General features: G+C 40.7%; 1 protein-coding gene across 3 annotated transcripts in view; it reads left to right on the top strand.

Annotated features, from left to right (window-relative positions):
- The first annotated feature begins 404 nt into the window (after positions 1-404).
- The window catches only part of LOC115102620 (TOX high mobility group box family member 2-like), a 127,984-nt gene continuing 114,653 nt past the window's right edge, over positions 405-13,735 (top strand). Inside the window, exon 1 of one of the 3 annotated variants that reach the window (XM_029622753.2) lies at positions 405-1,003. In XM_029622753.2, the coding sequence (XP_029478613.1) occupies positions 914-1,003 (90 nt within the window). In that variant the 5' untranslated portion in view covers positions 405-913. The remainder of the gene's footprint in view (positions 1,004-13,735) is intronic. The other 2 variants (XM_029622754.2, XM_029622752.2) reach the window with 2 other exon arrangements.

Here is a 13,735-nt window from a genome sequence, read left to right as displayed (position 1 = left end):
AGCTGTTTGTGTCCTTGGTCGATGTGTAATAGTTGCTGTGTATACCCAAACCTTTATATTTGTGTACTGTTTGGAATTCTATAGGTTCATAGTTCTATATTTCTATACAGAGGTTTGTGTTTAAATCAACATGTATGTTGACGAAACATTGCATTGAATGCAGACTGTGGATCCTCATGCATTTCGGCTTGGCACACTAAATAAAGCAAATGGAACCTTTGGAACGCAATATACTGTATAGGATAATCTGTGTGTGCTTTATAATGCAGAGCCCTGCACACTACTACATTGCTAATCTGAAACGCGCAGTTGCAGAAAGGAGAGCGGTTGCCAAGGCAGCCACCAACCTCCCCTCCCCCCTTTCCCTCCATTCCTCTTTCCCATTTATTATCAGTAGAGGTCGCATGGCATATGGTGAAGAACAGTCCAACCACTTCTCTGTCCTCGAACCATTGCCTGGAATCAATGCATGAATATGCACCTCCGCCACAAAGCCTATGGAGTATGAGAACAACGGGAAAAAACAAACATATTCAGAGAACTCATCTTATGCTTTTTTAAATAAACCAAGGGGGAACATTTTATTTCATTTGTTCTGGAGTATGCCTAACTTAATAGTATAACTAATCTGCATATGTGCTGTTATTTTTGTTCTACCGTTAAGTGATAACTGTTTTGGTTCTCCAAAGCGGACGCGCTCTAGTAAGCGAAAAAAAAGGACTGTTCATCACTAGGACGCGAGTTGGTGCAGAAGTTCGACCGCAAACGGATGTGAGGGAAGAGTGCACAGAGTGCACAGAAAACTCAACCCCTTTTTATTTCTTTACTTATTTCTTAATTTGTTTGGCTAAGCAATAGAGTGAGTCAAAGACACTGAAACGGATTTCATGCCGTCAGTCTCGCAGAACCTGATATGGACGTGAGATTTTATCCTGCGCCACCGTCAAGTGTGGGTTCTGATCCAAGTTGTCTAAGCTCGTTGGACTTTTACCACGCGAACAAGGTAATAAGAAAGTACAGTCCTCCTAGTCCGTTACTGCCTAGAGATTGAAGTCTACACATTTTCTCACCTGCCTCTGCTTCTTGTTCAGCAGCCTGCAACATTTGTGCAATAGACATGCATGGCATGGGGTGTTTAACTGAAACTGGACGTGTTTCCACCAACGCGTGTTTCCATTCCATGTGATTCCATTCCTTATTACAACAATTACACGTTTTGAGATGGGATTCCACATAGCCTGAACCGTTTTTTTTATTGTTCTTCTTCTACTTCTACTTTCTTCTCTATCTCTTTTTCAGTCAACATATTGGGCATATAATATAAGTATTCTAGGCTATAACATAACTATTTTGCTTACGTTTAGGCTATAATGTAACACACTTTGCATACCTGCTACAATTTGGATACCTGCGAAAATATACTGCTACAATGTAACGTTAGCCTACTTGATTGCTGTTAGTCTACATTGACAAGTCTACACGGCGTTTGATAAACCATGTTGCTGCAATCTTAATACATTGCTCTTGTGCATATCCATGCACTTTGCATTTACCCTACATTTGAAACTTTTCTTGTTCTAACCTTCTTAGAGGTCTAAGCATCTTTTTTAATCAGCTGGTAGAGTAGGCTATTGCTCTCGTTCTGAGAGGCTATCCCGTTAGTTGAATGAGCATGTTGGATTAAAATAGGCTATTAGTCAATATTGCCCATATCTTTGATGATTCTGAGTCACAAACATGATGTCCCACTGTGAAATGAATACTAAAATTGTTTTAGAGCCACATCTTCAGAAGCATATTTTTACATCCCACTGCTTCAGTTCTCGAACTGTGCTGCTTCACAATCACAGACACGTGTTCCAGTGGCACCCTATGTTCCATGAATATGCATATTATGGCAACTTGTGGTCATTCATGATCAACAATAATAAAAAGCATGTGTCAAATGTACAATTAGACAGTTGTAATACTTTTGCTTTTGGTTTTGACTATACTGCTCACATTACAGGCCTATTATAGCTTCCATTTTCAGACAATCATGATCGGTTGAGGTCTGGTCCTGTGGGTGATAATGCCGGGAAAAGGTCTGATCTGTCAGATTTTCATCACATCCACAGTGACATCGTAGTGGTAGCCTAAAACCTACTATGGCTGATGGAAACAACAAATATTTGTGCATCTAAAATAAATACTGTCTTCATTAGTTTGCCTAATATGTTACCCTGAGATGGGCCATTGTAGCCCGCAATACTCCTGCAAACAAGAGAAAGAGGAAGTGAACGCAATCAGTCCGATATCTGGATTGAGTCATCATATCCATTAAATCCAGATTAGGTGGTTGAAACTTTGCATAAGCATTTGGGAATTGCACTAGGGCAATTCCACGGAAAATGAATTAAGCTGAGGGTGATTTCAAAGTTTAACAAACCTTACAACTCTATGCACAAGGACTACTTTTAAAAATGTACACATAAAATTTGACAAAAACGTTTACTTGAAGAAGAGTGCAGATGAAAATCTTGGTAACAGATTGGCGGTTTGTGCTGTTGGTGCCGTCATTATGTTACCAAACTTTGCATTTGCACTGTTCTTCAAGTAAATGTGTTTTTGTATAGTTGTATGGTTTGTTAAACTTGGAAATCAAAGGATTTTGTTTGGCATACATTTTAAAGTGAAAAGTCTCAGCATAATTCCGTTACTGTGGAATTTCACACTTCTAAGAATTCAATCCAGTCACATTGAGAGGCAGTTCACAGATGAAAACCTGTGGAATTACTTAGTCTCTACATGTGTTGTTCAATTAAAATGGTCTTCCCTGTAACGCACAGCGCTGAGATTGCCTGCAATGACAAGCTCAGTCCGATGATGCTGTTACACACCGCCCCAGACCATGACTGACCCTCCGCATCCAAATCGATCCTGCTCCAGAGTACAGGCCTCGGCGTAACGCTCATTCCTTCGACGATAAATGTGAATCTGACCATCAACCCTGGTGAGACAAAACCGCAACTCGTCAGTGATGAGCACTTTTTGCCCCTCCTGTCTGGTCCAGCAACGGTGGGTTTGTGCCCATAGGCGACGTTGTTGCCGGTGATGTCTGTTGAGGACCTGCCTTATAACAGACCTACAAGCCCTCAGCCGAGCCTCTCTCAGCCTATTGTGGACAGTCTGAGCACTGATGGAGGGATTGTGCGTTCCTGGTGTAACTCGGGCAGTTGTTGTTGCCATCCTGTACCTGTCCCGCAGGTGTGATGTCCGGATGTACCGATCTCTGCCACTGCGAGGACGATCAGCTGTCCATCCTGTCTCCCTGTAGCACTGTCTTAGGTGTCTCACAGTACAGACATTGCAATTTATTGCCCTGGCCACATCTGCAGTCCTCATGTCTCCTTGCAGCATGCCTAAGGCACGTTCACGCAGATGAGCAGGGACCCTGGGCATCTTTCTTTTGGTGATTTTCAGAGTCAGTAGAAAGGCCTCTTTAGTGTCCTAAGTTTTCATAACTGTGACCTTAATTGCCTTCCGTCTGTAAACTGTTAGTGTCTTAACGACCGTTCCACAGGTGCATGTTCATTCATTGTTTAAGGTTAATTGAACAAGCATAGGAAACAGTGTTTAAACCCTTTACAATGAAGATCTGTGAAGTTATTTGGATTTTTACCAATTATCTTTGAAAGACAGGGTCTTGAAAAAGGGACGTTTCTTTTTTTGCTGAGTTTATAAGAATGTACTGATAAAGTTATGCCTGAATGTAGACTAACAAGACTGCTAGACTAACAAGACTGCTTCAGTGGTGTGAAGCTGAGTATCTCAGAAAGAAAGCACACATGGCTAGGCTATATTGGAATGCTCCCAAATGTGTCTTTAGTCCCTTGAATCTCAGGTAATTATTTTAAATATTAAAACTTTTTCAAATAACAAAGTGAGATTACAATACTTCCCCAGGTAACACTAACTACCTTCACTGGTGTTGCAAATGAGACGGAGGCCATTGGGACCATCTGATCTCATGTTAACATGGGTCAGTTTATTATCCTCAAAGCGTTGTGAAAATGGTTGTCCCATTTAAAGGTGCAATACGCAGAAATCGCTCCGTCATTGCCTGGTTGTAAAAATTCTAATAGTTCACCTAGTTTCAGTTTATGTAACCAAACAAGCAATGTGTAGACTAGAGAATCATTGTACTATCTTTTCAATAAACAAAAATCTTGTATTTTCAACAGTTTGAAGCTGGTGTGCAAAACCGAAAGTAAAAGACGCAAAAACTAAACTTAAGAACGGGAAGCATTGAAATAGAGCACTATGGAAAATATCTACCTGCTTCTTAGACGTGCTTTCAATGAGAATTATGAATTTGGTTGGGTCACCCAAAAAGTTACATATTGCAGATTTTAAATGTTGCATCAGCCTCTCTAATGTAGGCCTCGAATATATATCTAATCCCTCAGTGGCGATAGTGTTATGCGGACTCTGCTGCTGAGTTCCTCAGAAATGTTGCTACAGACCCTTTCAGAGATGGAAAGGAGGCAAATGAGTCTCATGCATGCTCATATTTCCATTAAACGGTAATATATGCCATTAGTAGATGTTTTATCCAAAGCTACTTCCAGTAGTGCATGTATGCGTTTTTATATGGGTGTCCCCAGCGGAAATTTAACCCACTGTCGTGGGTTAAACGTTGTAAGCGACATGCTTTACTAAGCCACACAGGTTCACTGGTGCCGTCTTACCTTTTTGTTGCACACTTCCTGTGAGTGTGTGACATTTTTAGAATTAGACATTGTGATCCCTGGTCAAACCTTAGAATGGTGAGGTGATTTGAATGAAAAAGAGGTCCCGGCAAGATAGTTTGCTGTCTGTAGAGTGCGCCTGTAATGTTCATCCTCAAGCCGAATCATATCTCTGAAAGATGGGGGGGTATAGTCAAAAAGGTAAACCCACAAAGGGTTACAAACCTTGTTATGGTAACTAATTAGTATTCTTACAAGACATCCATAGGAACAAGAATGGCATGGTTCTATTTCAGCATACAATTGTTAGTTTTAGTGTGAATGCTCTTTTGAAAGGTATTTAAAGGTAATTAATTACCCTAAAGGGTAAATCAATAACCTTACTATTCAGTTCAATTGACCATGGCACTCTCCATTATTGGTTGAAATGTCTTGATAAGAGAAAATGTGAAGTATTTTTTTCAGATTTTGTTTGAATATAGCCCCGTAGCATTGTATGTCACTTCCTCCATAATGTCTCTTACATCCTATAGGTAGCCATTTGACTTAGTGGAGCTAAACTTTCCACATTTGAGGGCAAATGGAACTCTGTGAAATAATCACAAAAGGGGCTGTTGGAGGATGAAAAGGGGAATTTCAAAAGAGTTGAGATACTGTACAAGTGCAGAGAAGCTCAAGCTCCTCAATCGACTCACACGTGCCAATGAATACCTCGGACATGTCTGTGATAATACGCTCCCTTACTCTGTGGTGCTCCCACAGCCTAGAAATAACATCAAACTTTGTAATTACTGCAATCTTTGTGCTGCTTTGGAAATATGAAACAGTATCACGTTTTAATATGGAATTGAGCTGTATTTTTTTAATTGTCCTCTACTGCCACTTCTAGACATTTTTCTACAGATGTCATTATGTATAGCTGTCTATTCTGTCATCCAGCACGTTCAGTTTGTTCTGGGAAATAAGGTATGCTTGTATACCTAAATCAAACCTGTGCAGTTGTCTTTCAGTTCTACAGTATGTCGAATGCTTCAAGTGGAGCTGTTTCTGGCTTCCAAAGTCCCATAGTGAGCTCTTTATTTTAAAACTGGATGGCTTATATGATATATATTTTTCTTTAGCAAAGATGACATATTCCATAATATGCTGTATACATGAAACCTAAACTTGTTGATCAGAAGCATTTGCAATATTGTCAATTCCATTAGATGTTAGACCTTGAAGGAGATCATTGAAATAATACAAGCTATGGTACAGTTTTATATCCTAGGGCAACAGAGTATTATAGCTATTAGCTAATGGCAAGCTCTGTGTTATGTGGTGGAGGGAGAGTGAGCAGAATGGCTTGAAGTAATCAGTGCCACACAGCACATGGACAGTGTATGCATCCCAAATGGCACCCTATGCCCTAAAGAGTGTGCTACTTTTGGCCAAGGCCCATATGGCTCTGGTCAAAAGGATTGCACTTTGTAGGGAATAGGGTGCCATTTGGGATGCAGGCAGTGTGTGCTCACTCCGACTTCAGCCATTTACTGGTTTTGCTGACTACGGCATCACAATCACAATTGATTTTCTAGCCTGTGAAGGGGAAGGCCATACATACATACCACAGTGTGGACACAGAGAGCACAGTGGGAACAACATGCAGTAAATCACACACTTTCCTCTGAAGAGATTTTAATGGGAATTCCTACCATTTGAAATCATCAATGGGCCAGATATTTTGCACACTGTTTTTAGTCCCCCATGCCATTTTGAACCTGTTACTGTTAATAGAGGACAATTCAACACAGAGTTGGTTTTCAAATGTAAAATGTGTCAAACAAAAAAAACAATGATTGCAAAGTTAAACAAACCATACAACTCGATGCACAATGACTACTTTTAAGAATATCCACAGAAAATGTAACAAAAACACATTTACTTGAAGAACAGTGCAGATGCAAAGTTTGTTCACAGAATGACAGCACGCACAGCAAAAAAACACCATTCAAACCAACTATCTCACAATCATCTGTCTGCAGATAGCTAGAACCTTACCTTATAGACCCAAGCTCTCTTATTTTTCTCATTTCTCTCCCTTGTGAGGAGGGAGGATAATGAAAATTCAAAGAAGTGGTAACAAGTAAAGGTAGACCTACCAATTAGTTCTGTTGTTTTTACTGATCCCAAGTTTGTTTTATTAAGTGATTAGAACTCATAATTATGTTACCAAATCGCTAACGGAATTACTGAAAAATCTGTAACGGCAATTGAATTGGGTACAATGGGAAATCATAGTAGTCACAAACCACAGTTGGGTCACCTGCTACTGTACTCCCTTCCACTGGGATGCTGTTATGTTCAGCTCATAACTGTATCATCAGGTGTTAAAAGCAAGACTGTGAAAACAGTCTGGAAAGCCCCTCACTCTCCCTTTCTCTCTCTCTGCCGGTCTCTCTCACTCTCGCACTCCTCTCTTACTCCAGTTAATGTCACCTCTCCCGGGTATTAATGACAGCTTCTATGACACCTATCACCTATTGACAGTAATAAGCATCCTCGACCACTGAGAACTGACCGACACCGGAAGTTTGGACAGTAAAGTAGAGCACAGTAGAGAACAGTAAAGGAAAAAGGGAAAGGGGGATACCTAGTCAGTTGTACAACTGAATGCATTCAACTGAAATGCGTCTTCTACATTTAAGCCAAACCCTCTGAATCAGAGAGGTGTGGGGGACTGCCATAATCGACATCCACATCACCGGCATTACATTACAGTACAGAACAGTACAGTAAAGAAAAGTAGAGTACTGCACAGTAGAGTAGAGTTCAGTACATTGCAGTAGAGCACACTAAAGTAGAGTACAGTATAAATTACTCAAATGTACTTTATTGTACTGTATTGTACTGTACTCTACTGAACATATTTACTTTACTGTACTGTACTGTACTCTACTGTACTGAACTGTACTGTGCTCTACTGTGCTGTACTGCGTCTTCTACATTTAAGCCAAACCCTCTGAATCAGAGAGGTGTGGGGGACTGCCATAATCGACATCCACATCACCGGCATTACATTACAGTACAGAACAGTACAGTAAAGAAAAGTAGAGTACTGCACAGTAGAGTAGAGTTCAGTACATTGCAGTAGAGCACACTAAAGTAGAGTACAGTATAAATTACTCAAATGTACTTTATTGTACTGTACTCTACTGAACATATTTACTTTACTGTACTGTACTGTACTCTACTGTACTGAACTGTACTGTGCTCTACTGTGCTGTACTGTGATGCCCAATTTGTAACGTAGACATCTATGATTGTTTCAGATCTGGTCAGGTCCAGACCAACCAAATGTAGTCTTGTTTGGGGCGCAGCTCATTACAACACCAGCCAGCGTGTAGAACAGTATCCAAATATGAAAAAGGAAATAGCATATTTCTACCTTTATGTACCTGTTCAGGATACATCACCTTAATGATATTCATATCTATCTTTTTCAATTTCTGTATAGTACAGATCAGGGACCCATGATGTAATTCCTTCACTGTAATTCCATTACCAGAAGCAAATCCACTTCACCTACTGTAGTTCAATAACCAAATAAAAATGTTCAAACTCAAGGTGTCATGTCATAGCTGACACTCCATTCTTTCAGCACCTTTGAATCTTAATTCTGAGCAGATATTTAAGAATTTTTGGAAAACGTGTTCACATAAAAAACAACCTTTATTTAACTATGCAAGTCAGTTTATAAAAAAATCGTATTTACAAGGATGGCCTACCCTGGCCTAACCCGGACAACGCTGGGCCAATTGTGCGCCGCCCTATGGGACTCCCAATCACAGCCGGTTGTGGTACAGCCTGTATTCAAACCAAGGTGTATGTAATAACACCTCTAGCACTGAGATGCAGTGCCTTAGACCGCTGCGCCACTCGGGAGCCCAGGAGCTTGGGAATATAGGTCAGACTAATACAATACAGTGGAGGAGAGTGGGGTAAGCCATGCCAAGGGTTAGTTGAGCCAAGTGGTGTAGTGGAGGGTATACGGAGGTATACGCTGTATACCCACTTATTTTTCAGTAGGCATTGTGTATACTCACTACTTAATCCCCACGATGTGTATTGAAGTAGTGTAGTGGAGGTATACAATGTATCAATTAAGAAAGCTGATGGAACAGATCAAAATGTTTAGCTTAAAACAATTATTTTCTTCACATTTTAAGTGCAGCAATGTGCACACGGCGGTAGGCCTATGCGTGAATGTTCCAAAATGCAATTAGCAAGAAAACATCTTCTCAAAAGCACTCCTCACTTGTGAGCTGATTCATAGACAGAGATTTAAAAATAAAAGTTAGACATTTAGAAAGAGGGGAGATCTTAAGATGCAAAAACTATCACGAGTTGCTAATATTACCTTTGGCTGCTGGACAATGAAAGAAAGTTAGAAGAAAAACAATAGACCAGGATAACGCATAATGAGGAAGTCTTTATAAAATAATTGCCTCCATGTTTCTAAGGTGGGATTTTGTCTATAGGGTACTTTGAAGCAAGGTAAGACAATAATAATAATATGAAGTAAAACATCCAGCTTTCAAACAAATAAGGAATAGGAAAAATAGTGTGATGCTAATGATAGGCCTAACAGTCTTCTGTTAAATGTAGCCTATGTCTATCTGGGAGAATGATATCATAATTATTTGCATAAATCCAGTGGCCATTTTATTTGCTCACTCCCTGTTACACACACAAAAAAACAGTGCTACAGTTGAATGATATCATAATTATTTACCTGTACCTTAGCTAAATACATTTAAACTCCGTTTTTCACAGTTCCTGACATTAAATCCTAGTAGAAATTCCCTGTCTTAGGTCAGTTAGGATCACCACTTTATGATGTACTTCAGCTTTTATTTCGTTCATCACCTTCCCAATGGGTCAGAAGTTTACATACACGCAATTCGTATTTGGTAGCATTGCCTTTAAATTGTTTAACTTGGGTCAAACATTTCGGGTAGCCTTCCACAAGCTTCCCACAATAAGTTGGGTGAATTTTGTCCCATTCCTCTTGACAGAGCTGGGGTAACTGAGTCAGGTTTGTAGGCCTCCTTGCTCGCACATGCTTTTTTAGTTCCGCCCACAAATGTTCTATAGGATTGAGGTCAGGGCTTCATGATGGCGACTCCAATAGCTTGACTTTGTTGTCCTTAAGCCATTTTGCCACAACTTTGGAAGTATGCTTGGGGTCATTGTCCATTTGGAAGACCCATTTGCGACCAAGCTTTAACTTCCTGACTGATGTCTTGAGATGTTGCTTCAATATATCCACATACATTTTCCTTCCTTATGAAGCCATCTGTTTCGTGAAGTGCACCAGTCCCTCCTGCAGCAAAGCACCCATACAACATGATGCTGCCACCCCCACAACATGAAGCTGCCACCCCCGTGCTTCACGGTTGCGATGGTGTTCTTCGGCTTGCAAGCCTCCCTCTTTCTCCTCCAAACATAATGATGGTCATTATGGCAAAACAGTTCTATTTTTGTTTCATCAGACCAGAGGACATTTCTCCAAAAAGTACTGTCTTTGTCCCCATGTGCAGTTGCAAACCATAGTCTGCCTTTTTAATGGCGGTTTTGGAGCAGTGGCTTCTTCCTTGCTGAGCGGCCTTTCAGGTTATGTCGGTATAGGACTCGTTTTACTGTGGATATAGATACATTTGTACCTGTTTCCTCCAGCATCTTCACAAGGTCCTTTGTTGTTGTTCTGGGATTGATTTGCACTTTTCGCACCAAGGTACGTTCATCTCTAGGAGACAGAATGCGTCTCCTTCCTGAGCGGAATGACGTCTGCGTGGTCCCATGGTGTTTATACTTGCGTACTATTGTTTGTACAGATGAACGTGGTACCTTCAGGCGTTTGGAAATTGCTCCCAAGGATGAACCAGACTTGTGGAGGTCTACACATTTTTTTATGAGGTCTTGGCTGATTTATTTGGATTTTCGCACGAGGTCAAGCAAAGAGGCACTGAGTTTGAAGGTAGGACTTGAAATACATCCACAGGTACACCTCCAATTGACTCAAATGAGCCTATCAGAAGCTTCTAAAGGCATGACATAATTGTCTGGAATTTTCCAAACTGTTTAAAGGCACAGTCAACTTAGTGTATGTGAACTTCTGACCCACTGGAGTTGCAGTGAATTATAAATGAAATAATCTGTCTGTAAACAATTGTTGAAAAAATTACTTGTGTCATGCACAAAGTAGATGTCCTAACCGACTTGCCAGAACTATAGTTTGTTAACAAGACATTTGTGGAGTGTTTGAAAAATGAGTTTTAATGACTCCAACCTAAATGTATGTAAAATTCCGACTTCAACTGTAGATGCCTGCAAACTTGAATTAAAGGGTAATTACACAAAACTTCTTTGATTTTTCCCAGACCTTAAAAGTGGTCTTCTGATATGGTTTACGCATTATTTTGAATTTAGAACATCCCATTTAGTTGTTTTTCTATTTAAAAAGTTAGACTTTCAAGCAACCTGAAGAAGACTCAGTTGGCAGCTTAATTCATCTTTCAAGAATAGGCCTACTATTAGCCTACTTGCACAGTACAGCTTAGGTTGGCCTGACTGTGAAAGACAAATATGGGATTCATCATTTTAGGTCATTCAGAGTGTATGTTACTGTTTGTCATGTTATTTTTTCACGCAGCGCCTTTGTTTGGGAAATGTTTTCAAATTAGAGTATACTCACTTCTCCAGGCCACCACTACACACTGGTTGAGCTACCCTTTGTTTCTAGTGAACCATACACAAAATGTATCATGTGGTCAAATATTTAGGAAGAGGTCACAATTTCAGAGGTCATCTGTGAAGCAAGAAACCACATGGAAGATGTGGTTAGCAAGTTAGGTCCAAAAAACAGATTTTCACCCAGTCAAATGAAGGTGTCTTAGCGGTTTCATGATATTTGCATCCAAACCAATGTAGATCGTTTTAAGACTGTTTGATACACTGAACAAAATTATTTAAAAATTATAAACGCAACATGCGACATTTTCAACGATTTTACTGAGTTACAGTTCATATAAGGAAATCAGTTAATTGAAATAAATTCATTTGGCCCTAATTTATGGATTTCACATGACTGAGCAGGGGCACAGCCATGGGTGGGCCTGGGAGGGCATAGGGAGCCAGGCCCAGCCAATCAGAATGAGTTTTTCCCCCACAAAGGGCTATCTTAAAGACAGAAATACTCCCGTAGATGAGAAGCTGGATGTGGAGGTTACATTGTCGTCTGCGGTTGTGAGGCCAGTTGGTCATACTGCCAAATTCTCTAAAATGACGTTGGAGGCAGCTTATGGTAGAGAAATTAACATTCAGTTCTCTGGCAATAGCTCCGGTGGACATTCCTGCAGTCAACATGCCAACATGCACGCTCCCTCAAAACTTGAGACACCTGTGGCATTGTGTTATGTGACAAAACTACACATTTTAGAGTGGCCTTTTATTGACCCCTGCACAAGCTGCGCCTGTGTAATGATCATGCTGTTGAATCAGCTTCTTGATATGCCACACCTGGCAGGTGGATGGATTTTCTTGGCAAAGGAGAAATGCGACATCCATTTAAATGTAAGACTGACAGATTTTAAAAAAAATGTAGGGTTGTGTAATCATTGCATAGGTATCCATCCAACTTATCTGAGAACAGGGATTGTTCCTATTTAAGAGTGAATGAAGCCTAGAAATAACAGTCAACTAATGGAATATTCCTTATGGAGGCCTCCTCAATCAGTTCTGTGCATGTAGTATTTGTTGTTGAGTGTCTCTCTTTCTGTGTGCTGGATAGTGGGAAAGGGAGTGGGAGATTCAGAGAGAGAGAGAGAGAGAGAGAGGGGAGACTTGGATAGAGGGAGAGAAAAAGGGATGCCTGTGCACTAATTAGAGAGAGAGAGAGAGAGAGTAGTAGTCTGTTCCTCTGAGAGGCTGTTGGCATAATTAGGACCAGTCGGCTTGTTCCAGTAAGACTGAGTTAGTCAGAACAAGCCTCCCATGGGGCAACTCCACTGCACTCTAATTTTACCTGCAGAAAAGAAGGAACGCTGTGCCAACATCTGCTGTGGAGTAGGCCCCTGGGTGTTCTATTAAGTGTTGATTATGTTTGTTAATGGTTGCGAGTGCCAAGAAGTCAAAAGCTGGGGTTGTTAAAATGGATGCGCTAATAACGATGTACATCCATCACATTGGTTCAACTTCTTGCCGCAGGAGGACAGACGCACGGTCAATGTGATGAACCAATGTGATCCTGTTGTTCTATGTGATTTTCCTGATCACATAATAAGTAGGTATTAGGGATGCAAGGGCTTCATTTACACATGCAGCCTCATTCGGATCTTTTTGGGTGTTTTGACCAATCCCATCAAATCTTTTCATATCAGATCTCTTTCAGAGCTAATCTGGTTGGTCAAAATACCAACACTGCCTGTGTAAATGCAGCCAAGGTGTTTTGTAGTCTCATGAAGCCAACCTTCCAAATTGTGTCTCATTGACTTGACATTTGGAATAGTGAGCTATTTCGTGAGGGAAGCCTGGGCTTCCGTGGCTAGGTGTTGTGTAGATCAGTGATTCTGCACAGTCCGATTGCAATGTAGTCCATTTCAAAGTCAAAGAAGCATATGTACGTACCGGTGTATGAACTTTGAGCAAGGTTTGCCCCTTTAGACCTTCCTTTTCTCATATTTGAGGTGATCAACCAACGGGGCAGATAATACGAGGGTGGAAATGAATGAATGGGGAGGACTGCAAAGCTGGGCTTTGGCTGTATGTATGTATGGAAGATTCTGTGAGCTGGACAAACATCCACACTTTTGTATCAGCCTCCTGAGGTACAGTATGTCATGTGCAAATAGTATCAGTGATGGCAAGCTCTTCATTTGGCTTAAAAGCTCCCCCCACTTGTTTTTTCATAATATCCTTTCCGAACATTATCAGGTGGGTATCAATGCCTTGTTTGCACTATGACC

This window comes from Oncorhynchus nerka, linkage group LG20, assembly GCF_034236695.1.
Source record: "Oncorhynchus nerka isolate Pitt River linkage group LG20, Oner_Uvic_2.0, whole genome shotgun sequence".
NCBI classification, from domain to species: domain Eukaryota; kingdom Metazoa; phylum Chordata; class Actinopteri; order Salmoniformes; family Salmonidae; genus Oncorhynchus; species Oncorhynchus nerka.
This window is presented reverse-complemented; position numbering and strand designations above follow the sequence as displayed.